This window comes from Schistocerca americana, chromosome 3 (genome assembly GCF_021461395.2).
Source record: "Schistocerca americana isolate TAMUIC-IGC-003095 chromosome 3, iqSchAmer2.1, whole genome shotgun sequence".
Taxonomy (NCBI): Eukaryota; Metazoa; Arthropoda; class Insecta; order Orthoptera; family Acrididae; genus Schistocerca; species Schistocerca americana.
Genome location: NC_060121.1, coordinates 746,778,134 through 746,805,747, shown reverse-complemented (window position 1 = coordinate 746,805,747; position 27,614 = coordinate 746,778,134). Strand labels below are relative to the sequence as shown.

The window sequence follows — 27,614 nt, the reverse complement described above, 5'->3', positions numbered from 1 at the left end:
GAGTCAGCGATAAGAGAACACGCCTTTTTTCGTAAAAACCGCACAGACCCCGGCTTTGTTGTCTCCATTCTGGTAAGATACAGAGCTTAGTACTCACTGAACTTCGATTTTACCACATGATGAAGAAAAGTTGTTATGATGTTGTAGATCGCGCTCCGTCTGACCTTAAATGTGCAACCATGTCTAATCAAAATTTGATATTATATCTAACTTATATTGAATATTATATCTGACTAAAATTTATTAGTGCATCTGAAACATATTGCACCGGGCTAAGATTGACTATTACATCTGACTAAGACCGAATATTGCATCTGACTGTGACTGAACTGCATCTGCCAAAAGAGTAGTCAGACCCGCTAAAAATATACAGAGCAGTCAGGCCCACTAAAAATATACAAAGGCGAAACCCTGACCATGTTCAAGTCCTTGTCCGACGCATTCCGCAACAAAGAGAAAATTCGATAAGTAACCCATAACATCAGTTGTGCTGTTCTGCACGTAACAAGATCTGGAACATCTTAACAGCACTGTGGGAGTAAGAAAACTATTTGCCACCTACCTGTAATCTTTCTCATAGAACTCTTTACAGTGTAACAGAAAGATTGAAGAAAAATGATATTCTGCTATAACCGGGCGAGGTGGCCGAGCGGTTCTAGGCGCTTCAGTCCGGAATCGCGCGACTGCTAAGGTCGCAGGTTCGAATCCTGCCTCGGGCATGGATGTGTGTGATGTCCTTAGGGTGGTTAGGTTTAAGTAGTTCTAAGTTCTAGCGGACTGGTGACCTCCAATGTTGAGTCCCATAGTGCTCAGACCCATTTTTTTTAATATTCTGCTATAGCTTGTAATAAGTGATCATGCAGTGGACTACTTAGGTTCTAACTGCGAATATACGAAGATTTTATACGTATCACTTTCTCACCGTTAATCGACTGAAATCGTATAAAAACTGACGAAGAAGTAGAAGTTCCCGTCCAACACAAGAGAGCACGCCTTTTTTCGTAAAAACCGCACCGACCCCGGCTTTGTTGTCTCCATTCTGGTAAGATACAGAGCTTAGTACTCACTGACATCCACGTGGTATGAAAAATCTGAAATTTACAAAGACAAATTACTCCCCAAAATGTTATGAGTGTATCACATATTTTCATTCAACAGGTATATGGCCATGATGCGTACAGTCATGGCACTTGATTTAACACAAATGAACAAAGCAAGGAGAAGAATCGACTGGTCAGAAGAAAAAAAAAACGGAATACCTTCAATGACTACTGATAGGACGTTCGTATTCGCAGAACATGTACATTAACATGTTCTGCAGAAATGACCAACATTTCAGTCATCTCGGTTCAGCATGTGTGCTGTTGCCTAGCACAGGGCCCACCTTGGCCCCTTCATAACTTGTTCCATGCATGATGGCATCGACGAGTACAAGGCGCGACTGGCTGTGGTGTAGCCATCCATGATGCATTCACCGGGTTCCAAAGTTCATCCGTGGTGGTTGGCATTGAGTCACAGCACTGCATCGGTCGCTTCACCATATCCGATACATTTTCTATCGATGACAAGTTTGGTGATCTGGTGGACCAGGGCAAGAGGCTAACATCCTGTGACACCAAGAACGTACGTGTTGGTGCAGCAACATGTCTTACTGAAAAATTACGTCTGGGGTGTTGTACAGAAAGGGTATGGCTACAGGTCGCAGGATGTCATTCACGTAGATCTCACTGCTCACAGTGCCCTGGACACGCACTAACTGTAATTTGTCGTTGTAACCAACAGCAAACCGCACCATAAGGCCTCGAACTGACTCTGTGTGTCTTACGAGAATCCAGTCACTGTGATGCCGCTCCCTCTGTCTGCGGCGAATCAAAATGCTGCCATCATTTTCAAATAAACAAAACCTGGATTCGTCCATCGATGCTATTCCTGTCCCCAGTGACATCGTTCCATACACCATTGACGTCTAGCATGTTTCTGCACGTACTTCAAAGCTTGACGAAGAAATGGACGACGCACACGTAACTCATGCTGTTATAAACGGCGACGGACAATCACCGCTGATAGTGTACGATGTGTGACATTGTTGCACCAGAGTCGAGGAGGACGCAGGTCTATTCTGCAGTGCCGTTCGGATGACGTGTCGATCTTCTCAGGGGTTGCCGTGGGTTGTGAGACCTGACCCACTTAGTCGTGTTCTACGGCCTTCTGTGAACCATTCTCCACACAGCCGAAACTCTTTGTCCAACATGAGCAGCAAATTCCCGAATGGATGCATCACATTCTCTCATACCCATAATCTGTCCGCTTTCAAACTCACTAATTTGACGGTACGGTTCGCGCCCACGCCTGCGAGGCAGCCTGAGTGTCTGCTCAAGTCACACTGATCCATTACTACTGGTTTATAGCGACAACGACAGAGGCACATTTTACCAGTACGTAGCGTTGGCGCCGCGGTATCGATGTTAGCCTTGAACTCGTGGGCCGACATGGATCAAATGGTAATCAATTCTGCAGAACATACTAATGTACATGTCCTGTGAATATGAATGTCCTGTCTCTAGTCGTTCATGGTGTTCTGTTTTCTTTTTTTCTGAATGTGAGTCTACCTACAGGGTACGAACCGCACAATAACCCTGTGTTCGCTGTGGGGCGGCGGTGGGGTGAGTGGGCTGCTGCAGCCTGTTGTTTGGTTGTGAACCGCTGAGGGCTACGGCGGGGACGAAGCCTCCCCGTCGTTTCTTGGTCCCCGGTTCAGTACACACACACACTATGAACTGTGACCTTTCCAACGGAAATTACGAATACAGTCGCACAACTGAGACGATACTCCATAGTAGCTTGTGAGGACCGGTGTCAAAAGCCTTCTGGAATCAATTCGATATCCCTTGTCGGTAACACTCAGTACTTCGTGCGAATAAAGCGCTAGTCGTGGTTCACAACAACGATATATTCTGAATCCGTGTTGGCTATTTGTCGATAAATCGTTTTCTTCGAAGACAGTATATGGTCCAAAATCGACGTTAGTGATATGGGTCTGTAAGTCACTGGGCCGGCCGCTGTGACCGAGCGGTTCTAAGCGCTTCAGTCTGGGTCCGCGCGACCGCTACGGTCGCAGGTTCGAATCCTGCCTCGGGCATGGATGCGTGTGATGTCCTTACGTTGGTTAGGTTTAAGTACTTATAAGTTCTAGGGGACTAATGACCGCAAATGTTGGGTCCCACAGTGCTCAGAGCCATTTGTAAGTCAGTGGATTACACCTATTTCCTTTCTTCAGTACTTGGTGTGACCTCAGCAACTTTCGAGTATTCAGGTATGAATCTTCGACTGTCGGGCAATTGGAACGATCACATAGACAATGTTGCGGGGAAGACAGACTAAAGACTGCGTTTTATTGGCGGAACACCTAGAAGACAAAACGGGTCAGATCGCTGTTGCAGAAGCAACGAAAAAAGCATGCCAAATTTAAAAAAACGCGAAATCCCCAAGAGTGGCAATGTTTTGCAGAAGTTAGAAATATAGCGCGTACGTCAATGCTAGATGCTTTCAGTAATTTACACAATGAAACTCTGTCTCAGAATTTGGCAGAAAACCCAAAGAGATTCTGGTAGTACATAAAGCACACCAGTAGCAAAATGCAATCAATACCTTCACTCCGCGATAACAACGATGAGGTCACTTATGACAGTGCCACTAAAGCAGAATTATTAAACACGGTTTTCCGAAACTCCTTCACCAAAGAAGACGAAAGGTTCCTTTCAGAGTATGCTGATGCAATAGCTCCATATTTAGCAATTATATACAACCGCTCGCTCACAGAAAGATCCGTACTGAAAGACTGGAAAACTGCTCAAGTCACACCAATACCCAAAAACGGAAATAGGAGTAATCAGCTGAATTACAGGCCCACATCACTAACGTCGATTTGCTGTAGGGTTCTGGAACATATACTGTGTTCGAACATTATGATTTACCTCGAAGAAAATGCAAGCTCATAGCAAGCATTCAGCAAACATCGTTCTTGTGAAACACAACTACCTCTTTATACTCATGAAGTAATGAGTGCTATCGATAGGGGATGTCAAATTGATTCCATATTTTTAGATTTCCAGAAGGCTTTCGACACTGTTCCTCACAAGCGTCTTCTAACAAAACTGTCTGCATATGGAATATCACCTCAGTTGTCCGACTTGATTCGTGATTTCCTGTGAGAAAGGTCACAATTCGTAGTAACAGACGAAAAGTCATCGAGTAAAACAGAAGTAATATCTGGCGTTCCCCAAGGAAGTGTTATAGGCGCTCTATTGTTCCTGATCTATATTAACGACATATGAGACAATCTGAGTAGCCTTCTTAGATTATTTTCAGACGATGCTGTCATTTACCGTCTTGTAATGCCATCAGATGACTAAAACGAATTACAAAATGATTTAGATAAGATACCTGTATGATGCGAAAAGTGGCAATTGACCCCGAATAATGGAAAGTGTGAATTTATTTACAGGAGTACCAGAAGAAATCCGCTAAATTTCAATTACGCGATAAGTCACATAAGTCTCAAGGCTGTAAATTTAACTAAATACTTATGGATTACAATTACAAATAACCTAAATTGAAACGATCATATAGATAATGTGGTGGGTAGAGCAAATCAAAGACTGCCATTCATTGGTCGTAGAACACTTAGAAGGTGCAACAGATCTACTAAAGAGGCTGCTTACACCATACTTGTCCGCCCTGTTCTGGAGTACTGCTGTGCGGTGTGGGATCCGCAGCAGGTGGGACTGATGGATGGCAACGAAAAAGTTCAAAGAAGGGCGGCTCGTTTTGTATTATCGCGAAATAAGGGAGTAGTGCCACAGACAAGATACGTGAATTGGAGTGCAATCATTAAAACAAAGGTGTTTTGCGTTACGACGGGCTCTTCACATGAAAATTCAATCACTAGTTTTCTCCTCCGATTGCGAAAACATTCTCTTGGCACCTACTTACATAGGGAGAAATGATCATCTCGATAAAATAAGAGAAATCAGGGCTCGTACAGAAAAATTTAAGTGCTCGTTTTTCCCACGCGCCGTTCGAGAAGTGGAGCGGTAGAGAGACAGCTTGAAGGTAGTTCATTGAACCCTCTGCCAGGTACTTAATTGTGAATAGCAGAGTAATCACGTAGATGTGGATATAGACGATGCAATAGGTCTAGTAAGGAGACTGCCGAAACTACGCTTGTTCGTCCTCCGCTGGTGTACTGCTGTGCTGTATGGGATGTTTACAATATAGGATTGACTGAGAACATCGAGAAAGTTGAATGAAGCGCAGCTTGTTTTTTATTATTGCGAAATACACTGGAGAGACAAAGAAACTGGTACACCTGCCTAATATCGTGAAGGGCCGCGGCGAGCATGCAGAAGTGCAGCAACACGACGTGGCGTAGACTCGACTAATGTCTGAAGTAGTGCTCGAGGGAACTGACACCATGAATCCTGGAGCGTCGTCCATAAATCCGTAACAGTACGAAGGGTGGAGATCTCTTCTGGACAGCACATAGCAAGGCATCCCAGATATGCTCAGTAATGCTCATGCCTGGGGAGTTTGGCGGCCAGCGGAAGTGTTTAAACTCAGAAAACTGTTCCTTGAGCCAATTTGTAGAAATTCTGGACGTGTGGGGTGTCTCATTATCCTGCTGGAGTTGCCCAAGTCCGTCGGATGCACAACGGACATGAATGGATGCAGTTCATCAGACAGGGTTCTTACGTACGTGTCACATGTCAGAGTCGTTTGTAGACGAATCAGGGGTCCCACACAACTCCAACTGCACACGCTCCACACCATTACAAAGCCTCTACTAGCTTGAACATTCTCCTGTTGGCATGTAGGGTCCATAGATTCATTCGGTTGCCTCCATACCCGTACACGTCCATCCGCTCGATACAATCTGAAACGAGACTCGCCCGACCAGGCGACATGCTTGCAGTCACTAACAGTCCAATGTCGGTGTTGATGGGCCCAAGCGAGGCGTAAAGCTTTGTGTCGTGCTATCATCAAGAGTACACGAGTGGGCCTTCGATTCGGAAATTTTATATCGGTGGTTTCGTTGGATGGTCCTCAGGCTGACACTTGTTGATGGCCCAGCACTGAAATGTGCAGCAATTTGCGGAAGAGTTGCTCTTCTGTCACGCTGAACGACTCTCTTCAGTCATGGTTTGTTGCGCTTTCGCAGGATCTTTTTCCGGCTGCAGCGATGTCGGAAATCTGAAGTTTTACCGGATTCATGATATTTCACGGTACACTCGTAAAATTGGCGTACGGGAAAATCTCCACTTCATCGATACCTCGGAGATGCTGTGTCCCATCACCCGTGAACCGACTGTAACACCAAATTCAAACTTCCTTAAATCTTGATAACTTGCCAATGTAGTAGCAGTACACTTGTTATCTAATATAAGCTTTGCCGACCGCAGCGCCGCGTTCTGCCTGTTTACGTGTCTCTGTTTTTGAATAAGCATGCCTACACCAGTTTCTTTGGCACGTCAGTGTAGAAGAGAGTGTCACGGCTACGCAATCATTAAAACAAAGGCGTTTTTCGCTGCGATAAAATCTTTTCACGAAATTTTAATCACCATCTATCTAAACTGTATGTGAAAATATTTTATGGTCGTCAACCTACGAGGTAGAAATGGTCATCGTCATTAAAAAAAAGAGAAATCAGAGCTCGTACACAAATATTTAAGTGTTCATTTCTCCCATGCAATATTAGAGAGTGGAACGGTAGAGTAATAGTCTGAAAGGAGTTCAAAGAACCCTCTGACACGAACTTAATTGTGAACTGCAGAGTAGTCATGTGGATGTATAGGATTGCTAAGTATGGAATTATTGTATCAGCATGCTCTGAAAGGAACCTAACTGGTATATTGGTATACTATCTGGATTTGAGGCCTGGCCTTTGTTTGGCGGTTTAGCATTAGAGCCCTTAAGGGGGTGGGTGATGTCACCATTCTAAACTTTACTACTACATTTTTTTATTCAAAAGAAGTTATAATTGTAGTTTATGCACTAGTTAATTACAATTATAAGGTCTCCCGTGATACGTCACATACAAAATAAGTAGAAAATTTCCTGTTTTACATCTTATATTGACAATACCAGATTGAAGGGAACCGCGAATTGACACCAACTGCAATTGTAAATTTTGCAAGGGTGTAGTAATCTAAGATTAAGCTGCTTTGCTGCACCGAGCTCGAAGGACATCTACATCTAAGTTCCTCATGTTGGCAATTGTTGTTGATTCGAATTCAGGAATACTTACTTCATCTATTTCTTTTTTTGGGTGTACTCCTTGTTTTACTTGTTGAAATGTCGGCTCGGTCCAGTTTCTCAGACAGGCTACGACGTGTCCGCAGGGACCCCGAGGAGCTGCAGCGGCCCTCGGTAGCCAACTCGGCGGTGGCGCGCTTCCACCGCTACGTGCAGGCGGCCCGCGACGGCCAGGACCAGAAGGACTGCCTGGCGCTGTACCCGGCCTGCACCGTCAACACCGAGCTCTGACCCAGTGACCGCGACCAGCCCCTCAAGGAACTGGAATGGCTCAGCCACCTGGACGCCGGCCAACCTGCCCAGACAGAACCCGCAAAACACACTCGCAGTGGAGTCTGCCGCAGCGGCTTCTGTCTTTGGGACGGGAAAAACCAGTCTGCCCTTCTAGCATTCCAGTCGTTTCCGCAGAACCATTACTGAATCACTCCCTGCACTAGACTGTTTGTTCCATTTGACCGTAATGTCGAGGCATGGAACATTTCTCTCACGCATTCTGTACAAATCCCATACCTGCTGTGTATGGTCTCATTAGTCGCTCGGCCAGAACTAATGTAAGCAAGTACACCGCTTCACTGCAGCATCCTGATGGCGAAAATCTAAAGCATCAGACTTACGATATCACAGACTGATTATCGTGTTTGAATCAATTACGGGTCGTACTTTGATTAGTACGAACATTAATCAGGTGCTATTAAGTGATAAAGGACCTAAGTGATCTTTCTGCACGCCTCTAGAACTGCTCAAAACATCGTCACTGATAGCAATGGATTTTTGACAAACTGTATCTGAGTATTTGAGAATTGGGAAACATTAAACGCCCTGCATCGTTGGCAGTGTAGTAAGACAAAATGATATCTTCTTGTTCCAAGAGAAAATCATGGCCAGCAACTCTACTAAATAACAATCGACAAATAAGAGATTTAGGAGCGGATGTATTAATAAATTAGAATGCGTTGATGTGAGCTCAGCTTGTTCCGCTGTCTAAGTAATCTTTACAGCTCTTACTTCAACTGCCGGTGTCAGGGTGCTGCAATACTGATTATCCGTTTATTGTAATCACCGAAAGCTGCTTTTTTTTTTAAAAAAAAAGGTCATTAATTAAATCCTTTCAAAAGTACCGTTGTTAAGGAAGGCGTGATCAATGTAATCCATTTCTAAGAACAAGTGTATCTTGTGAGTGAAGCGTGTACCTGGCAAGGGATTAATTTCTGTGTAACGTACGCTACGTTCATAGAATGTGGGGAGAAACATCGAAATGTATAATCTTTCTTTGAAAGTAAAGTGAATTACATTTACTGTTTAATTGATTAGGTGGATGTAGCTGCGACCAAAAGTCAAAAACGAGTCAATAAGAGTAAAGGAAGTTGCTTCGAGGCTTAGAGATGGGTTGTGCATCAGTACTGATTTGGAACACTCACGGAACTTGTGGTCGTTTTAATAGACATGTTATCAAAACACGAGCCACTGACTCAACGTGCTTTTAGTGCAGTGGAGGTACTCGTTATCGTCAATCACTACGCAGAAAATTACCAAGACATCATCTTAAACACCTTAGATTACGAACCTTGTTCAAAATGTAGAATGAGTGATATTGCCCGACGGGATTCTAGGAGGCGTAAAAACTAAAATATATTGCTTCGTGGCAATTGTGCAAGAAAAAGTATCTTTCACTGGTATTAAAATGAAAAAATTTTCAAATACCACAGATTTCAGATCTTTATAATACATCAAATGACTTCGTTCCTTAATATCTGATGTTGACTTCACGGTTGATTCAAATACAATTTCTTTCAGCCGACGAGGACTTTAAAAATTTACTGTTCAATTTTTTTTGAAGTGTATGATACTTACTAAGTACACAGTGAATTTTTTCCAGATATTTTGTTTCCTTGAGTTCGACGAACAAATTAGACGTATAAATAACACAGCCATTGATAATTTGTTAGTTGTACAAAATTTCTTGTCGTAATTATTACACATGTTAATTCGTACATTTACATGAAGTGTCCACCAATAGCGTTAAGCACTATGTTTGTGTGATCGCTTATCGTATGTTCGTTAGTACAGAATGTAACTTAATATCCAGATAACCCGTTTCTTTAAATTGCTACAAATTTTGCACGTATAGAATAAGAACATGTACCTCTTGCTCAATTATGAAGACCACTGCTTAAGAAACCCAAGAAAATGCATCTCTGTCGCTACAGTTACATAGTCAAATTGTAAAACGATGGGTTTATTGCCCCTCGCGTGTTACTATTTCTGTAAAGATGATTTTGATGCATTTGTTCATTGGTGATTTATTGAGTTATTTATTTTATTTATTTATTTGTTTATTTATTTCCTGAATAGTTTATTCTCTTTTGAAATAAACTCGTTTTATAAAGGAATGGGATTCTGATTTTCTGCAATAAACAGGGTAAGGATTTGCATGCTTATATTTAATGCTTGTGTACTCTTACTTACAAATAGGGAGTACGTCATACGGTAAGAAAAAAGAGCTCACAGATGGATTCTGTATTGCATGTAAGCAGTGGGCGTCAGAAAGGAGACAAATTTAGTTCGTATAGTTTGTCGCTACTTTCTTTATACTTGGGTGGAAAAACTTCTACTTACCTCTGTCATGTGGGCTGCCATATTCTGGTGAGCTGATACTTCATGTTCCAGGATTTAGAGATCACGACCTACGCGATCTACGTTTTGTTTCCATATTGTTATAGTTATTGATTTTGGGTATTCGCTGGTATCGCTTGGAATAAAAGACGTGTCATCATATAAAGCGCCTATGTGCCTGTTAGGTGAAGGATGAATTTTAACGGAAGGAGGGAAGGGGTCAGTAAGTGTCGACGATGGTTAAATCTCTCGTAGAACCTCACCAATGGCGACCGTGCTATACAGTTTCGTTGTTTTTCCTTCTAGCATAAATATTATTTTCCTGAGTATCTTCTAAATCAAACAAATCCAGAACCGAAATACTGAGTAATGATAAATATAGCACGCTGTCACTAGTTTTCAAGCAAGCGTCTTTCATATTGTCCCACGGCTGCTCTTAATACAACTGTGTAAATTCCTGTAGACACTGTATTTCTTGCAGTGCGGAAGTACTCGAGATCAGCAAAAAATTTTGAACTTCTGATGATACTACATCCCTCCATTTAATACATTACCTGTTCAAGTGGAAAAAGTAGTTGCTAAGCCGATGGAGATGATAAGTATTTCCAGTATATTTACAAGCCGAAATTATATCCCTTTTATCTTGCCTTTGAGACGGAGATGTCGAGAGTTTAACTGAATTCCACTGATTCCGATTCAATGCTCAAACAGCGAATTACATCAGTAGAATTTAAATGCACACGTGCACCATTTGCAATTTTTATTAAATTACTACGAACTGCCTTCTGTTTGTGCTAAGCATAATTACGTGTCTGATAAATTTATACAAAGCAGAAACATATTATTGTGGCTCTCATTGACGTACTACAGCAAGCAAGGCGTATCTTCGTTGTCAATGTTTAAAAATATAGTATTTAACATTTCCCCAGAGTATTTTTCCATGAAGTTATGGAAGAACTGGCAGATATCGGTGACTTGCTACCATGATATTTCGAAGCAGAGCTTACAGCTCATCTACAGATACATACAGCCGAAATTACACTGAGCTTTTCTATTTAGTGTGCGGATCATTTTCGTTCCGTAAAATCGCAGAAATATGTCGGTGGGCAAACTTTTTGTGGAGACTTGTGAGAAGCGGCACTGGACTCAGTTTCATAACTTACAGTATTCTGGCAATATGTTGACAACACATTTGCAGTATGTGCCTTCAGCATTCTTGTACAATTGTGCCGACTGTTAATCTGTATGATACATTGGCTGGAAAGTTATTTATTGTGATGCGAGATATTGGAGATGCTCTGCCCTTACGATTCTTTCTCGTGTGCGTGACTCAGAGTTTCGACATTCTCCAGAAGTTTTTTTTAACATCTTATCTCCACACAGCACTAGACAAAAACTACTATGGAGTTGAAGAAAATCATATTCTCCTGTTTTCACACATCTTATTGGCCCGTAGGAGTGACGGTACACACGGACATTACATCGACGGTGTGTTGAAATGCCACTCCCACAGATCCGTCTTACAAGGAACCCTTTGAGTGGGAGGTCGCAAAAGGCCAATGATGTTTACGGCATTTTGCGTTCCAAATATTATCTACCATGTAACCATAATATTAGCTGCTAATGGCAACACGGGACGGGACTGGAGGTATCCAATGTGAGCATAGCATGAGGCTACGGAGCGTAGTTGACCTCTTAATCGACGAATAATTCATAACAGTGCTACAAGGCTAGTGCTGCTGATATAAAGCATAGCAATAGCAACCATAGACAAAGGAAACATTGGATTGTATCTACAACAGCAGTTGCCGAAGTAAGACTACATCAAAAAGAAGTCTAACAAATTCCGCAGAGTGAGGAAGAAGAGGAAGATGAAATATTAGAGTTTATGAAAGATGGGTCACTGGAATGTGTGGTGTCGTAAACGATGGTCTGTGCGGACAATGTACATGAGGGCTACAATGACGACGATACGTGCGTAACAAGTGAAAGTAATACTGAAACAGGCGCCGAGCCATGTAGTTCATCATCCTCGTCGGACAGGGAGCCTAAAATACCGTCTCCAGTGGAAAAAAGGATAATCATTGTCGAAGGAGGGGGTACTAAACATTATTACTTACACGGAAGATCATCCGCATCATAGTAAAAAAGAACTATTATGAACACATTTCGAATAAATCCGCCGCAATATGACCGTGTAGTGCATAAGAAAAACTACGGACATTCAAGGGAGGACAAGGTGCACTTGTTACAAAAACCGGTGTTTGCGCGTTTGATGGATGCTCGTTGCAATTTACAGGATGTGCACGACAGTGACCTACGACGTCATGCACATCAAACTGCGGGCGACATAGATTACAGTGATTTCAAGGGAAGCAGTGGATAGTAAAACCACTTCAAACAGTGCTACAGAATTGGAAGACGTAAGATAAAGAAATTTCAAACAAATCATCAACTTGACGATGCACAGCAAACTGCGGAATCGGCCGGAAATTTGAGGATAAGTTAAACAAACTTATCCCGCCGTTCAGTAAGGAATTTTTTTCAGCTCCGACGAAAGGGGCTTTGACGATGGAACGCAAATGAAAGGGACCCTAGAAATTAGAGGTACCAAGAGAGCTGTATACGGATCAACTAATATCAGTGCCTGAATAATTCTTGTACAATTGTGCTGACTGTTAATCTGGATAGTAAATTGGCTGGGAAGTTATTTACTGTGCTGCGAGATCTTGAAGATGCTCGATCCCCTACGATTCTTTCTCGTGTGCGTGATCGTGCAAGGCCAGTAGGGAATATTTACGTCACAGCAAGAGAGAGTGGGAAAATGGAGGTAAGAGAACTACAACTATGGTATGCTTTTGGCCAATACCTATTCAAAATAACTTGTTTTTGCTAGATTCCTAGGCTGCGTATAAAAATCGTACTCTTTTAGAGCAAACTATCTTTCCCGAAAAGTGTGTGACATTGCAATTCATATCACCTTGAACCACTGGACCAAATCACTTTCTGGATGTTTGTTTTTTCCGTGCCTAAAAAACATACTATCGCACACCTGCAGCTACGCCTTTTAAGGCGTTTCACGATAATCTCCACGGCAGACTGCTCCGCATTCTGTTGCATGCTGTGACATTCCATCAGTCCTCATCAATCCGTCACACTAATGTGATTCCATATGCATTCTTTAAGAGTGGATACCTAGCTGAACGTGTTGGGCTGTCTGTAGCTCCCAAGCACTTCGCCTTCGATCTTAATAGTGTGAACCTCTGTAATTACTGTGAGGCGCAATTTTTCATTTTGTGTTTAAAATGCAAGTGAATGGTTTGTTTAGAACATTTCTAGAATGTCGAAGACGTACAGTTTGTGAAGGGTTTTGAGTTGGCAGAAGAGCCAACACCGTGTTACTAGAGGAGGCCGAAATGCACGCCTTTTAGCTCACGCAGGCTGGCGTGAGGAGGGAAGAACTATACTGACGTGAGGTCTGGAACATGCCAAGGAATTAGAATTCAGAAAGCGGACGTTGTTAGTTTGATACTTAATTTTAATCCATTAATGATGAACGTCGCTCTTGATGGTACATGATTCACAATATTATCAGTTCATAATACATTCTTGAATAATATTGCGCCTTGCTAGTTCGTAGCAAATGACGTAGCTTTAGCTATGCTAAACTGTCGTCTCTGCAAATGAGAGCGTATGTAGGCAGTGAACCATCGCTAACAAAGTCGGCTGTACAACTGGGCGAGAGCTATGGAGTCTCTCTAGACTAGACCTGGCGTGTGGCGGCACTCGGTCTGCAATCACTGATTGGGTCGACACGCGGGTACGACGTATACTAACGGACCGCGGCCGATTTAAAGGCTACCACCTAGCAAGTGTGGTGTCTGGCGGTGACACCACAAAGAACCACAACATTGAATGTTGATTTCTGCACCTCTCGGACACTCCTTTTCTGTCATCCTTCTGATGCGTATGATTCATTAGCAGCTAATATGTTTCCTGTCGTAATTGTTAACACAACACTTTCAAATGAGACTTACTAAAGATTGAACTTGCGACGTCGCACTCAATGGGTTCCTTTCTACAAGTTACCAGTAGCTGGCACGGACCTTCTCGAAACCTTCATTCACTGCGCCCATACAATTTCAGATGCAGACAGACTTCATACAGAATTGCAACAACTGCTAACTGTGTTTTCTTTATTCTTCTCGTAAGATACTGAGGGCGCTACATGCATACAAACTAGAGAACAAGAAGTATAGCAGTTTATATCACGTCTATCCATATCCATTGAGTATTTCATTTTACGTTAGTTCCCATTTCTCACTGCGACTATTAGGTGCACTGAAGAATACGGCCCAACTTAATTTACGTACAATGATTTTGCCATTTACATTTGTGAAATACGCCGTCGTATGCAATTGGAACGTTAAGGCACTGTAACCGAGTGAGAGCCGATCGTGCGACACACAGAGTTAGGGAATGGCAACAACACGATAACACTGCATATGGGTAACACGTAATCGACGTGACACTGTTGAATGCATAAATAATTACATACACAAGGCTTTCATATTTTTTCCTGGAATACATTGTCCCAGCATTAAATTTCAAGCAGTTCCCATCCCATGGTTCTGACTAAGGTTCTCGGGAGTCCTCCCTTAGTCATTTGGCAGATGACGAACTGAAAATTCGCTGCTAAGTGTTTCCAAGTGGGGAACGCTATGGCCCATTACCAGCTCGCTTTCCACTTCTCTGGAAAGAGCCTTACTGTTTGGTTAGGGGCTGAGAATTACAAAAACAAAACAAATATAAAAAAGCAGAGTTATTACTTCATTTCCAAAGAAATCATTGTGGAAGACAAGTTCCTTTTCCAGTTATCTTTCTTAAGAGTTACCGGTTTCTTGGTTTCAGATTCTTGTCAATAATATCTCTGTACGTAGTGAATGCTGTACACATTCTATGGTTTTCTGTAATTTTTACAGGACTGGGTTTCCCCGCCATGGTAAATGTTTTCTTTGCTGGAGCACGAATATAACACAGTAGTATTTCTGATTGTTTTCTCTTAAAACGTAACAAGGGAATTTTTGTATTGTAAAGTGTTTCTAAACGCAAATGGTTCTCAAAATAATGGAACAAATAATTATCAGGTCGTGGTATCGAACTGAGGTTGCTCTACTGGAGGTCGATCAGTATACACGCATGCCGTATAGGAAAAGCTATTCCACTTCACTCATATACTCGTATAGTTACTTCAGTTACGTTACAGCCGATTCTATTTTGTATAATTTTTTTTTCGAAAGAACTACTCTGTCGACCAGAGTTGAAACTCAGATCTTCATTCATTCTTACTCTGCGACCGTTGATTTTGTTGTGAAGCAGTCTGAACTTCTAATACATTTTTGTCAGTCTCCTTGAATAGACTACAGGAAACGCAAACGATAACTTCATGATATTTAGAATGGTCGTGTTGCAAAATTTGAGGTTGATTTCAAGCACCATTATAGCTCATAAGTACGTTCCACCGTTCATTACCGATGGTATGAATTCCAAGGAATGAAATGCATGTTACTATTTTGTGTTATATCACAGTTATACAACAGGAGCCGAACTAGTAAGGTAGCGTTCACTTTGGTGTTCCCACTACTTTGATAAGAATTTACAAAGCAAGCACCAAGTGGTGCTATATCGAGGGGCAAGCATTCCGTCTTCAATGTTATTAGTTTTTCATGAAATGAATTACTGAAACAGCTATATTTTCAAATTAGAATAAGATTTCACATAAAGAATTTGTTATATTTGAAGATCAACTTTATATGCGACAGGAAAGATAGTGTTACACGTATGTTCAGCAAAATGCAGAGGGAGACATTACAAGAAAAGACATGGTGTATCACGAAGAGACCTACTCACAAGATTCTGGAAGCCCACGTTCCAAAATGGGCGAAGAAAACTTACTGCTTCCTCCAGCATTAATTTCGCTTGACGTCTAAGACCTTAAAATTAAACCGACACTCTTTTTACACACGGACCATCCGACAATGGATGTGGAAGAAGGGGGAATAACATTGGTACACTAAATACACACCGCCACTCAAGTTACGGTGGCTCGTGGAGTTTCTCACTCCGAAAAATGACCAGTTCAAAGAAAAGATACTTTTACGCTATCGAATGTTTCCCTGACACAAGCAGTTCGTGGAGGTCCCTGAGCATGTTGAGAATGCGAGCAGCAATCGTCGAACCTCTGTCTACATCACATATAACAACATTCCCCGTGTTCAACAACTTCAAGAGCGTGAGAGACGTTTGATGGTCGTTTAGTTTGCAGATAAGCTCGGGATAAGTTATGACAGCACTCTGGCCATTGTCACAGATAAACTAGGGTTTCTTTTGACCACTGCTCAAAAATTGAACCGTTTGCAGGGGTCTGAACGTATCTTGGCTACATTTCACAAGGAGGGAGCTTCGTTTCTGACTCGCGTTATCGCATTTGATGAAACGTGGGTGCATCATTTACATCCCTAAATCAAAAGAAGAAAGCAGGGAGAGAGGAGATCGGTGATAATAAAGTCTCGGTTGTCAGCTGGAAAGTTCATGGCAGCTGTATTTTTTTCGTCCTTTACGCGTGGTTTGTTGCATATCGACATTTGCGCGGATGTAGGACAATAAAAATTGTATGCTACTGTGAGTTAAGAAAGGCGTTTTGTGGCAAACGAAGTTACTTCTCGATAAGAGAATGTTCTTCTGAAAGTCGACGTATATACCAGCACAGTAGCCCTGACCAAACAAAAATTAGAGCAACTCGCCTAGTAAACACTTTAAAACCCTCTCTGCAGCCCACACCTACCTGTTTGTGACTTTCATGTCTCGGTCCACTCAAAGAAGCTCTGGTAGTTCAATGATTCAACGAGGACTCTGGGCTTGAAATGGCTGCAGCCACGAACGACTTCATTCAACGAGGGCGGGATATCAAAGTTACCTATTCGCTGGAAAAAATTGTTTAGAAAGCAGGGGTTTATTTAGAAAAACGACTTGTACTTGTATTATCAATTATTAAAAACATAAGTTTCGTTATTTTTTATCCACTCTCGTAGACACTATATTTTCTGTGAATACATAAACCACTTTTGGCTACTTTCTGCTATAGATCCAGTCTCTATTGACCCAAATTTACAGATCCTATATCAGATACTATATCAATAGAGCTGGTATACACTGAAGTTGAAAAGCGAAAGCTTTGTACAACTACATCGACATACAGACCATCACGTTCTGAACTCAGTGTCAGAATGCTTACTAACTTCCGTCGCTAAAATAAACAAGTGATTAATGACTTTAAATCCTACAGTACCACATGGGCGTAAGAGCAGGATAATGAGATTGGCACAGTCCGACTCGGGGCGTACGTAACCATCTGAGTCTTATACAAGAACCGAAGTAACCCACATAATTTAACAGTGTTATATGGAAACGCGGCTATAATCCGGTGATATTTAGCAGTGACAATATATCCCAGCAGTGCATAAAAGTAATCTTAAATTCTGTTCCAAACACACAGCGTTTACCAATCATTACCAAATACAGTATACGCAGCAGTTAGATCATAGCGTTCCATTTCGAAGGAGGTATAAATTCAAGAAAAGTTACTGGGAGAAGTTTAAAAGCTTGTTGGATGCTGCAGTAGTCCAGCCTCAAGTCGACTCCTGAATCACAAAATGCACCCGTTGAGACTGTAGGGTAATGTTCCAGAATGTCGATATCGTGAGATTGAGGCACCTAATTACTTACTGTTCGGTTTGCAAGACACGGTACTACGAAGAAAGATCGTTCTGCTCAAGCAACACTAGAATCTGACAGCATCGAAAATGAAGACTTAGAAAAACTCGTGCAAGAACTGGATCTAACAAAGAGCAGCCACAAGGCATGGCAGTGGCTGAGACGCCTCAGTAACGATTGAACTACTCATAGGTTAATTCCACATTAGTATATCGTTACTATCCAAGTACCTCACCAGCTACTCGCGAATGAGGAGTCAAATACGAAGTACCGACCATACACCAAAGACATCGGGAAGAATCGAATGAACCAGTGCATTTCAAATGTCAAAACAAGGCTATCGAGGAGAGCTGTTGGCAGATTAGATCACGTCCAGGGGGTATGGCAAGAGCATGTATCCTATATGTCTTCAGCAACTGCGTGAGCAGGTGCCAAATATCGAAGATAAGGAGAAAGAGCAGACTGACAGCTCATGTCCATTGTAATTATCCGGGCAGTTATGCCGTGGTCGGTTGATGAATTTTGTGTCGATTCCCGACGTTTCGTCTCCGACTGCGGGAGGGGGTCCGTAGCTCGATGGATGGTCCAACACACCCACTGGCTCGCTAGCGAGCGATATTTCCGGCCGCGAAAGTCTACATTTTAGTATCAGACTGACAGCTATTCTTAAACCAGAGAGGAAGCAAATCATGCGAAGAACATTAAGCCAGATTGCGTTTTAAGCCACCTCTACGAACTCACGATTCTGAATATAATTCTAACAACAAATGAATACTTGCACAAGAGGAAGCAGGATTTCAAAATGGGGAAAACAGTACAGAGTAGCACTTTAATCTTACATCGTAGAGTATGAGTCTGAAATCCGTCAAGTTACTGCTGAAACTTTCGTGGATCTGACGACAACCTATGACACTGTCAGTCACCAATCAGTGCATGTCACAGTGTACAACCTGCTTAAGGACATCTAAGTGAATTTGTCGGCACTTTTCTGCAAAATCTCGGGTTTTTTGTTGATTGCCGATCACAGAGTAATCACTGGAGATAACAGAAAAGTGGTCTGCATCAAGGAAGTGTTCCAACTTCACTTCCTAACGAAGTGTGTACCAACAATCAACGGCTGACTTCTGACACAATGACCTTTCTGTGTGCCAGTGAACTAGCAATCGCTGCACATGGAAATAGCTTTGCCACTAGGGAGAAATCTGACAACTTCCCTCAGTAATCTTTAGGAGCCAGATAAGAATAAACCTTTTTAGATAGGTCTGTGTATTTCATCAACGGAACGGAGAATCTGTGAGCTGTATACAGGGAGAGTGGGGTAAAGTAACAACGGAAAGGGAAACTCAGTTAAAGCATGGTTCCTGGTAGAAGCCTACTACTTACAAATTCTGATACTATGCGTTATATCACACCAAATATTTCTAAGGGAAAAAGAAAATATTGTATATACCAAAGGATTTAATTTAGGCAGCGCCTGCCAGCTTTTCGGCATAGGTTATTAGCATAAATATTATATGGTATTCTATTCTGCTCTGTCAGCTGGAATCTGATCTCCGAAGGTCATTCACCGTAGACTGATAAAATCGCTTTTCCTTTGCAAAAATTTAGTTAAGGACATCTTGTTCTTCTTCATTGAATAGACTCCTCAAGTTTCCCATAATGTTTTTACTACCTACTGCATCTCTGTTTTATCCCAGAACTCTTTTCCGCATGTTACTTGAAATATTAAATTACTTTGCTGCTGCAGAAAGAAACATCTTATCATTCTTCACCGTCTCAATCGCATTTTACATTCTAATACAATGCTATGTTTGATTCCCTGATTTTTGGACTTATTTTTAAAACCTCTTGATGCTCCAATATTTTAAAAAATACCAAGCGGCTGCAGAAGACAGTTTTCAATCTCATTTTTGTACTCCCTTAAATATTAATAAACGGAGACAGTTTTAAACATAATTAATTAATTTACTCGAAATCATCAGTAAGGGATAGAAACATAGACGACAGCTTTGTGTATAAAGGGATTTAGAAGCCAAGGTGTAGTATTATGCGTGATATACAGAAGTAACTAACTTTCGATGGGGTAAGCAGATATAAAATAACCGTTGGAAAAAGTGGACACTGAGCAAAAACACATTGTTTAAACATTGATATCGTAAAAAAGTATTACTATGGATTTAAGTGAGCTGACAGGAATAACATAGGTCACTTACCTTACATCAGACAACTCAAAATCAGAAGAGTTTTTACTAAACAATAACGGAACTAGTTTCCTCTGTCAAACTCACTAACAACAATGATGCTATCTATTAGAACTAGTGTGAGCCTTCTCGGCAGTCACAAGCACCGTTCAGGGCAAAATGTAAGTAATGGCCACTTTTCCCACCCTGGCCACTTTACAACATCTTCACCTAATATGGGCAGGGATCCAACAAAGGACTTTCACTCTTCAGAGGACCTGTGACTGATTCTTAACACAAACTCTTAAATTCCAAAACTATTAAAAGAATAGCAGAATGAACATCACCTCACGGAACAATCTCATTTGCAAACTAGTGGGGTCAAAATGTGCCTGACTTCCTCCATTCAACAAGCTGGCACGTCAGCAATGGCACTGTATTTTCTGCTGCTGAATACACCGGACTGGTATAGATCATACATCGGACAAGTAAATTCAAAGCTAGCCGTCAAGTCTCACCAGCGGTTCTCACAGCTTTAGTTCCGCAGTATCTCACCTACCTTCCAAACTTCTGGAAACAACCCCGGGCTGTGGCTAAGCCATATCTCCGCTACATCCTTTCTTTCAGGAGTTTTAGTCTTGCAAGAATTTTGGAAGGTAGATGAGATAATGGCGGAAGTAAAGCTGTGAGGCAGGAGCCTGGGTCATGCTTAGGTAGTTCAGTGGGTAAAACACTTGGCTGAGAAAGGAAAAGGTCCTTTGTTCGAGTCCTCCCAGGAAGTTACATAGGCGTTAAAGCGTTGCATAAGAGAGGCAAGGAGTGCTGGGCTGGCAAATTGAAGATTCACTTACTTTGGAGTGTAAATATTGTGTATTGTAATAACAAAAATGATTCTGATACAAAATTTGAATTCACACACACACACACACACACACACACACACACACACACGCACACACACACACACACACACACACACACACACACAAACGCGCGCGCGCACACAGACACACACACACTCACACACACAGCCCTTATGATATCATGTTTACTCCCACACCTGGAAGTGATATGTATTTTTCACTATTTCACAATATTACTTTAAAAGAAGGACATTATTGAATATAGTTTATTTTTACAGTATTTTGTTTTGTTTATGAGACTTTTATTACAAATGGATACATGGGAAGGCAATTGGAATACGTCTTTAATTATATGATGCACCAACACCGACCATCCTCTCTCAGTTCTTTTCCTTTGCTTCCCGCAGCACACGCTATTCGGCCTTACTTTTATGTATGGAACCTGGCGTAAATTCAGGTATTGCTATATTCTAGTTGAAAAATATCATGTTCAGCTCTTCTTGCGAAAACAATGTGAGCATGGCCAGAAACAAAGCGTTATAAACAGCACTGTGCGACAATTCCTGGAATAAAATAAAGAGCATCCGAAAGCGAAAGCATGATATCGGCATCAACTGGACGACTTCTAAGTTGTGTAACATTATTTTCGGAATTTTATTGTTCAGTAAAGAGTAACATGAGTATTTGCCGTCTACTTCACCAATGGAGACAAGTAGAAAGACGGAAAGACCAGCGTTTGTTCCCTGGTAATCGTTTTCTTCGTCACATCGGCTGATGGTAGCTGAAAATTTTTGAGTTATGAAGATATTTTAACAATTTGTTGTTCGTCAGAACTCTGCAGAGAGTAGATGGATGAATAATATAGATTTGCTCCACTAGCAGTCCCCTGAAACAAACGCACACAGCATGTAATAAGAGGACATAGATGAAACTGTCCAAATGCTAGTCTTTATACATGGCGAAAGAATGAGAAACTACTTTTGGTACTTCCGCAAAAGCTAATAACCGAAAACCAAATGCGTCTGCTCTACGATAATATTCTTCGTCCGGTGGAGACGTGCAGTGAAATCTCGTCCACCCAAACCCAGGCTTGCCGCAGGTGGGTGGAGGCCCGGCTCAGTTGTTGGGTGCGACGATGTGTATGGTGAGCCAGCGCACCATCTCGCGCCAGAGGCACAGGGCGTCGTAGTTGATCATCTCCTCCGTGGCGGCCGGGCAGCGGTACTGGAACACGGCGCACGACCGGCCCCTGCGTGCAGACCAGGTCCACGTGAGTGGGCCGCCACCTCAGGCGACAGACATTCGTTATTGCTCTCATTTAGTAACAGACCTCAGACGGTTAGCTCCATTATCATACTAGTTGGTTCTTCATTTATCTTGGTAGCATTATAAACAAAAAGTTATATGACCGGTTTAGTTATATGAGCGGTTAGTTGAACAACCATCTTCAGATCTACGAAATGTAATGGGAAACATTTTTTAGTAACCGAAATTACATTGATGAAAGCTCGGGATATATAGTCGACTCTCGATAATTCGAAATTCAAGGAAACTCAGAAATACACTCTTGGCCATTAAAATTGCTACACCACGAAGATGACGTGCTACAGACGCGAAATTTAACCGACAGTAAGAAGATGCTGTGATATGCAAATGATTAGCTTTTCAGAGCATTCACACAAGGTTGGCGCCGGTGGCGACACCTACAACGTACTTACATGAGGAAACAACAGTTGACCGGCGTTGCCTGGTGAAACGTTGTTGTGATGCCTCGTGTTAGCAGAAGAAATGCGTACCATCACGTTTCCGACTTTGATAAAGGTCGGATTGTAGCCATCGCGACTGCGGTTTATCGTATCGCGACAATGCTGCTCGCATTGGTCGAGATCCAATGACTGTTAGCTGAATATGGAATCGGTGGGTTCAGAAAGGTAATACGAAACGCCGTGCTGGATCACAACGGTCTCGTATCACTAGCAGTCGAGATGACAGGCATCTTATCCGCATGGCTGTAACGGATCGTGCAGCCACGTCTCAATCCCTGAGTCAACAGATGGGGACGTTTGCAAGACAACAACCATCTGCGCGAACAGTTCGACGACGTTTGCAGCAGCATGGACTATCAGCTCGGAGACCATGGCTGAGGTTACCCTTGACGCTGCATCACAGACAGGAGCGCCTGCGATGGTGTACTCAACGACGAACCTGGGTGCACGAATGGCAAAACGTCATTTTTTCGGATGAATCCAGGTTCGTTTTACAGCATCATGATGCTCGCATCCGTGTTTGGCGACACCGCGGTGAACGCACATTGGAAGCGTGTATTCGTCATCACCATACTGGCGTATCACCTGGCGTGATGCTATGGGGTGCCATTCGTAACACGTCTCGGTCGCCTCTTGTTCGCACTGACGGCACTTTGAAAAGTGGACGTTACATTTCAGATATGTTACGACCCGTGGCTCTACCCTTCATTCGATCCCTGCGAAACCCTACATTTCAGCAGGATAATGCACGACTGCATGTTGCAAGTCCTGTACGGGCCTTTCTGGATACAGAAAATGTTCGACTGCTGCCCTGGCCAGCACGTTCTCCAGATCTCCCATCAATTGAAAACATTTGGTCAATGGTGGCCGAGCAATTGGCTCGTCACAATACGCCAGTCACTACTCTTGATGAACTGTGGTATCGTGTTGAAGCTGCATGGGCAGCCGTGCCTGTACACGCCATCCAAGCTCTCTTCGACTCAATGTCCAGGAGTATCAAGGCCGTTATTACGGCCAGAGGTGGTTGTTCTGGGTACTGATTTCTCAGGATCTATGCACCCAAATGGCGTGAAAACGTAATCACATGTCAGTTCTAGTATAATATATTTGTCCAATGAATACCCGTTGGTGTAGCAATTTTAATGGCCAGTAGTGTATTACCAATAATTGAGAGTTCGATTAAACAAATGTTTGGCGGTCAAGGAGGAATTATGAGAAAGCAGGCTTCCCAGATCTCTTTTCCACGCTGAACAAACTGGGTCATCAACAGCTGCCCTTTCATCACAAATCTTCTTAAAAAGGATGTTTTTAACAGTCTTTAAGCTACCCGCAACTAGAGGCGAACACTTAAATGTTGAAACTAACAGCAAATGATGTAGCCTTTCCTTCACGCATTCTACACTGACTAGGCTTTTTGAATAAGTTTCTTCAAGACGATGGAACTTAAGTTGCCAAGACTCTCCCTCCTTCCGTAGCAAAGGTTTTCAGCAATCTGCTTGCTTCTGGAATGTCGACAGAGTGATGACCGAATTGCCAGGGTTTTCGCTGCATCCATCTTTTTTTCAGTATCCCTTCTATAGTATCAACAATTTCCTACCTTCCTGCTAGAGTTTTCTTTCAAGAAATTGCCATAAAAGATACTATAATATATCTTGTATCGCTGAGTTTCGATGTGAGATGAATGACGAAATATGTACCGAAAAAAACTGATAAACCATTCGAATTATGTAGTGTAACATAGCAGCAAAGAATGTTTCCGGGTGGTCTGTCACGAAAATCATTCGATTTATCGACTGTTCCTAAATACATGTCATGTCTTCGTTTTACCCAGGGTTTTTCAAGGGAGAAGATAACTAATCCGGTTTATCTGTAAATTCAATTTTTAGAGGCTTGAGAGTCAACTGTAACAATATTTACTTTAACTTTTTATATTTTGAGCTCTCAACAGTGTAATTTCTCCAATTGCTGTTTCATAGAGTTGAAAATGTTTGCTCAACAACTGAAACCAGTTATCCGCTTCTTTATATAGTGACCAAGATAAAAATATCGACAATTACGAATCACTTGTCACCTAAATCGACTATGTCTCGTCTTGCACCTATACAGTTCTACTGAAGAGAGGTCATCAAGAAATAGACAAATACAGATTCAGTTTGAAAAAGACAGGAAATGAACCATTATTAATTCTGCATGCTCCTAAAATAGTCTAGGTAGTCTAAAGATCTGTTAGGAACTAGAAAACAGAGCACACACAGCTACAATGAGGAAGATTCATTCTGAAAACAATCTACTGTGACTGTGGCTAAACTCTTTGTAAGCGATATCCTTTCTTCCAACGCTGTTAGTCCAGTGCCAAAGTATCTCACGCTCAAATCACAGAGATAAGATACGCCGGTGACATGTTCTTCGTGGTTGACTCTGCTGACGGGATCCAAAACTTAAGTTCCACATTTCTGTGAATTTTAGAGAGTTACAAAGTCATACGTGCCTTACAAATTTTAACACACAGAAAGGACACGTCCTCAATGTAATAAAGCTTTGGCGTTGGAGGAGCGAGAGAGAGGACAACATAAAGCAAATAACATGGTTGCGGCCATATTTCTATCTCGTTGCCTCACGATCAGGGTTGGGCCTCCACTGACCATTGCTGAATCCCACTATTCAAGAATTTTATAGAGGAATTTCAAGTTGTTGTCGGAGAGTAACTACCAATAGTGGTAGGGACATCCGTGAATACAAAGAATCTCTGAGTCATGTTATGGCATACATAAGCAATGGTTAAGAAACCTGTAATCCGAAGCAGCAGTGTACAAATTCCAGTGTCTTGTTTACATCTGTGTTTTGACTGAAATCCAGAAATCAGTTCAGTCTAATTCTGGAATGACACCTATAAAAACAGGACAGTAACTTCCAATCCTACTGTTACCCAAGACCAGCTTCTGCGTCTCTGATAACCTCAGTGTCAGACTGATGTTAAACTTTGAAATTCTACATACGAGTAAACATAGGTAGTATATCTATGGAGCCTTTCCCTCACAGATACAGTTTTGAAGACAAGTCAGATAAGCATTCGTGGAATTTCAGTTTCTGTTAGTATTTCAAACTCCAAGATGACAGATGGCGAGAAATTAAAAAACGCAAGATAGCACTAGCGGAAACTTCAAACAGTAGGATGGTGGGAAATTTAAACAAAAAATTTGAAATAGATTTCCAAGGAATTTTTAAAAATTTTAGAAAAACAAAACATTCAAGACGGTGGAACTAGCCTGGGTGTGGTTTCTAAACGCTTCTTTGCTCCCTCCCCTCTTCTCATCACTTCCAAACCCCTCTAATCATGTCCCAGTATCTTACAGTCTATGAAAATGAAACAGCCAATCACAGAATCACAATTTAGCTACAGAGCAGCCAACTTGTCTGTACTCAAACGTATCTAAAGTGTCTCAATTTTTATGGTCAAGTTTTCACCAAAAAATTATGTAAAGGGTCTACTTACCGTATTTCTACGTCTGAAATACATCAACAGATCTCTGCTCACAGACGAGAACTTTGTAAAAATAGCATTATTTCTCAATATACGGAAGACTATATCAGAAAATTCCCATGGCCCTTCTGTTGCAGTTTAATTGTTCTACAAGGTTTTAAAAATGTGTCGCTTGCGTATTGCCACTACTGATAAAACTCAGACGTTAAGCAGTACTTGCTGACGACTGACCTTTGATTTGCATACCACTCTTTGTTACCATAATAGATTTTCAAATTATATATTTCCATATCTAAATTGTGTGTATTACTTATTAAAATACATGTGAGTTGCTTACTGGCACTACTAAAACAAAAAAAGTAGACTACTATAGTTAGATCTACATACCACACGCTGAATACAGGAAAATACATAAAATTTAATTCTATAATATTGGAAAATATACATAAACACTGCAAATCTAACTTACAGTCTAAGGTACACTTGTCGACGTGAATTACCAAAGAGAACAAGGTTTTTCTTACATCTCAATTAGTCAGAATAGCGACTCTAACTGATACCAAAGTCAGCCAAACACCATAGTGACCCCGTGCCAGAGGTTAACTTCATCTTGCCGTTCAAAACGTCTGTTGCACAGAGGACGCTACATGACCCTTTAGGACTATGAACAGCAGTAATACACATTCACATAGGTAAAAAAAAACGAGGTTTGCTATTCTTTCACCATCACCCAAACATTATAGTAACGCTATGCTAGGGTATTCAATTTATCTTACAGCGCTAAAAGTCTGTCATCTTAAGATGATAATGCTAATCAGCAAGACAGTAATACTTCACACAAACCAGTTAGTAATGAAGGAGCAATAATGTTCAATTTACATTATGTCTACTACTGCTCCGTAAAAGCATATGGACAAGGTTTAGTACTGCCTTCCTTACATCACTCAGCAGATTCCGGTTACTTCTGAAAAATTTGCAAATAGGTGCAACTACAACCCGCTAGTTCTGACTAGCTCTAAGATAACATATTGCCATTTATAGTAAAATAACAGGTGGTTACCCCAAGATACTATTGGGTGGGGCAATGCTAGCCAATTCAAATGGTGAGTGACATGACCCTGGATACGGTTGGGTGGTGCAGTGATGGTCAATAGACAAGATGACTACCATTACTCCTCGATCATTTTGGTGAGGCGACAATGACGGTCAGTTTAGATGATGACTGTCGTTACATTGGACACCCATTTGAATCTGTAACATTCACAAGTTTTGAGATTGTGTCAGTACATTTGCACAGGACATTGAATTAAGATTACCACTGGCTAAAAGGGCATTCTTACCACACAAATTATACTAGTATCAAAGACAGGCCATAATTTGAGAAAGAAATGTCTGGTAATGTACATTTGGAGAGCAGCACTGTGTGGTAGGAAAACATTGACTGTGGAAAAACAGGAAACAATCGGAGCATTTAAGATGTCGAAAATTAGGTGGACTCTTAAGGTGAGGAACAAGGAGGTTTTGTGCAGAATTGGTGGCGAAAGGATCATCTGAAAAACAGTGACCATAAGAAGGGACAGGATGACAGGACATGTATTAAGACATCAGGGGTTAAGTTCTATGGTAC

General features: G+C 41.7%; 2 protein-coding genes across 2 annotated transcripts in view; one reads left to right on the top strand and one right to left on the bottom strand.

Moving 5' to 3' along the window:
• LOC124606361 overlaps positions 1-9,605 on the top strand; it is a 155,031-nt gene extending 145,426 nt beyond the window's left edge. Inside the window, exon 6 of the mRNA XM_047138343.1 lies at positions 7,398-9,605. Coding sequence (XP_046994299.1) covers positions 7,398-7,542 — 145 coding nt within the window. The 3' untranslated portion in view covers positions 7,543-9,605. The remainder of the gene's footprint in view (positions 1-7,397) is intronic.
• An 11,383-nt stretch (positions 9,606-20,988) lies between these two features.
• The window catches only part of LOC124606018, a 70,975-nt gene continuing 64,349 nt past the window's right edge, over positions 20,989-27,614 (bottom strand). Inside the window, exon 5 of the mRNA XM_047137980.1 lies at positions 20,989-21,989. Within this exon, the coding sequence (XP_046993936.1) occupies positions 21,857-21,989 (133 nt within the window). The 3' untranslated portion in view covers positions 20,989-21,856. The remainder of the gene's footprint in view (positions 21,990-27,614) is intronic.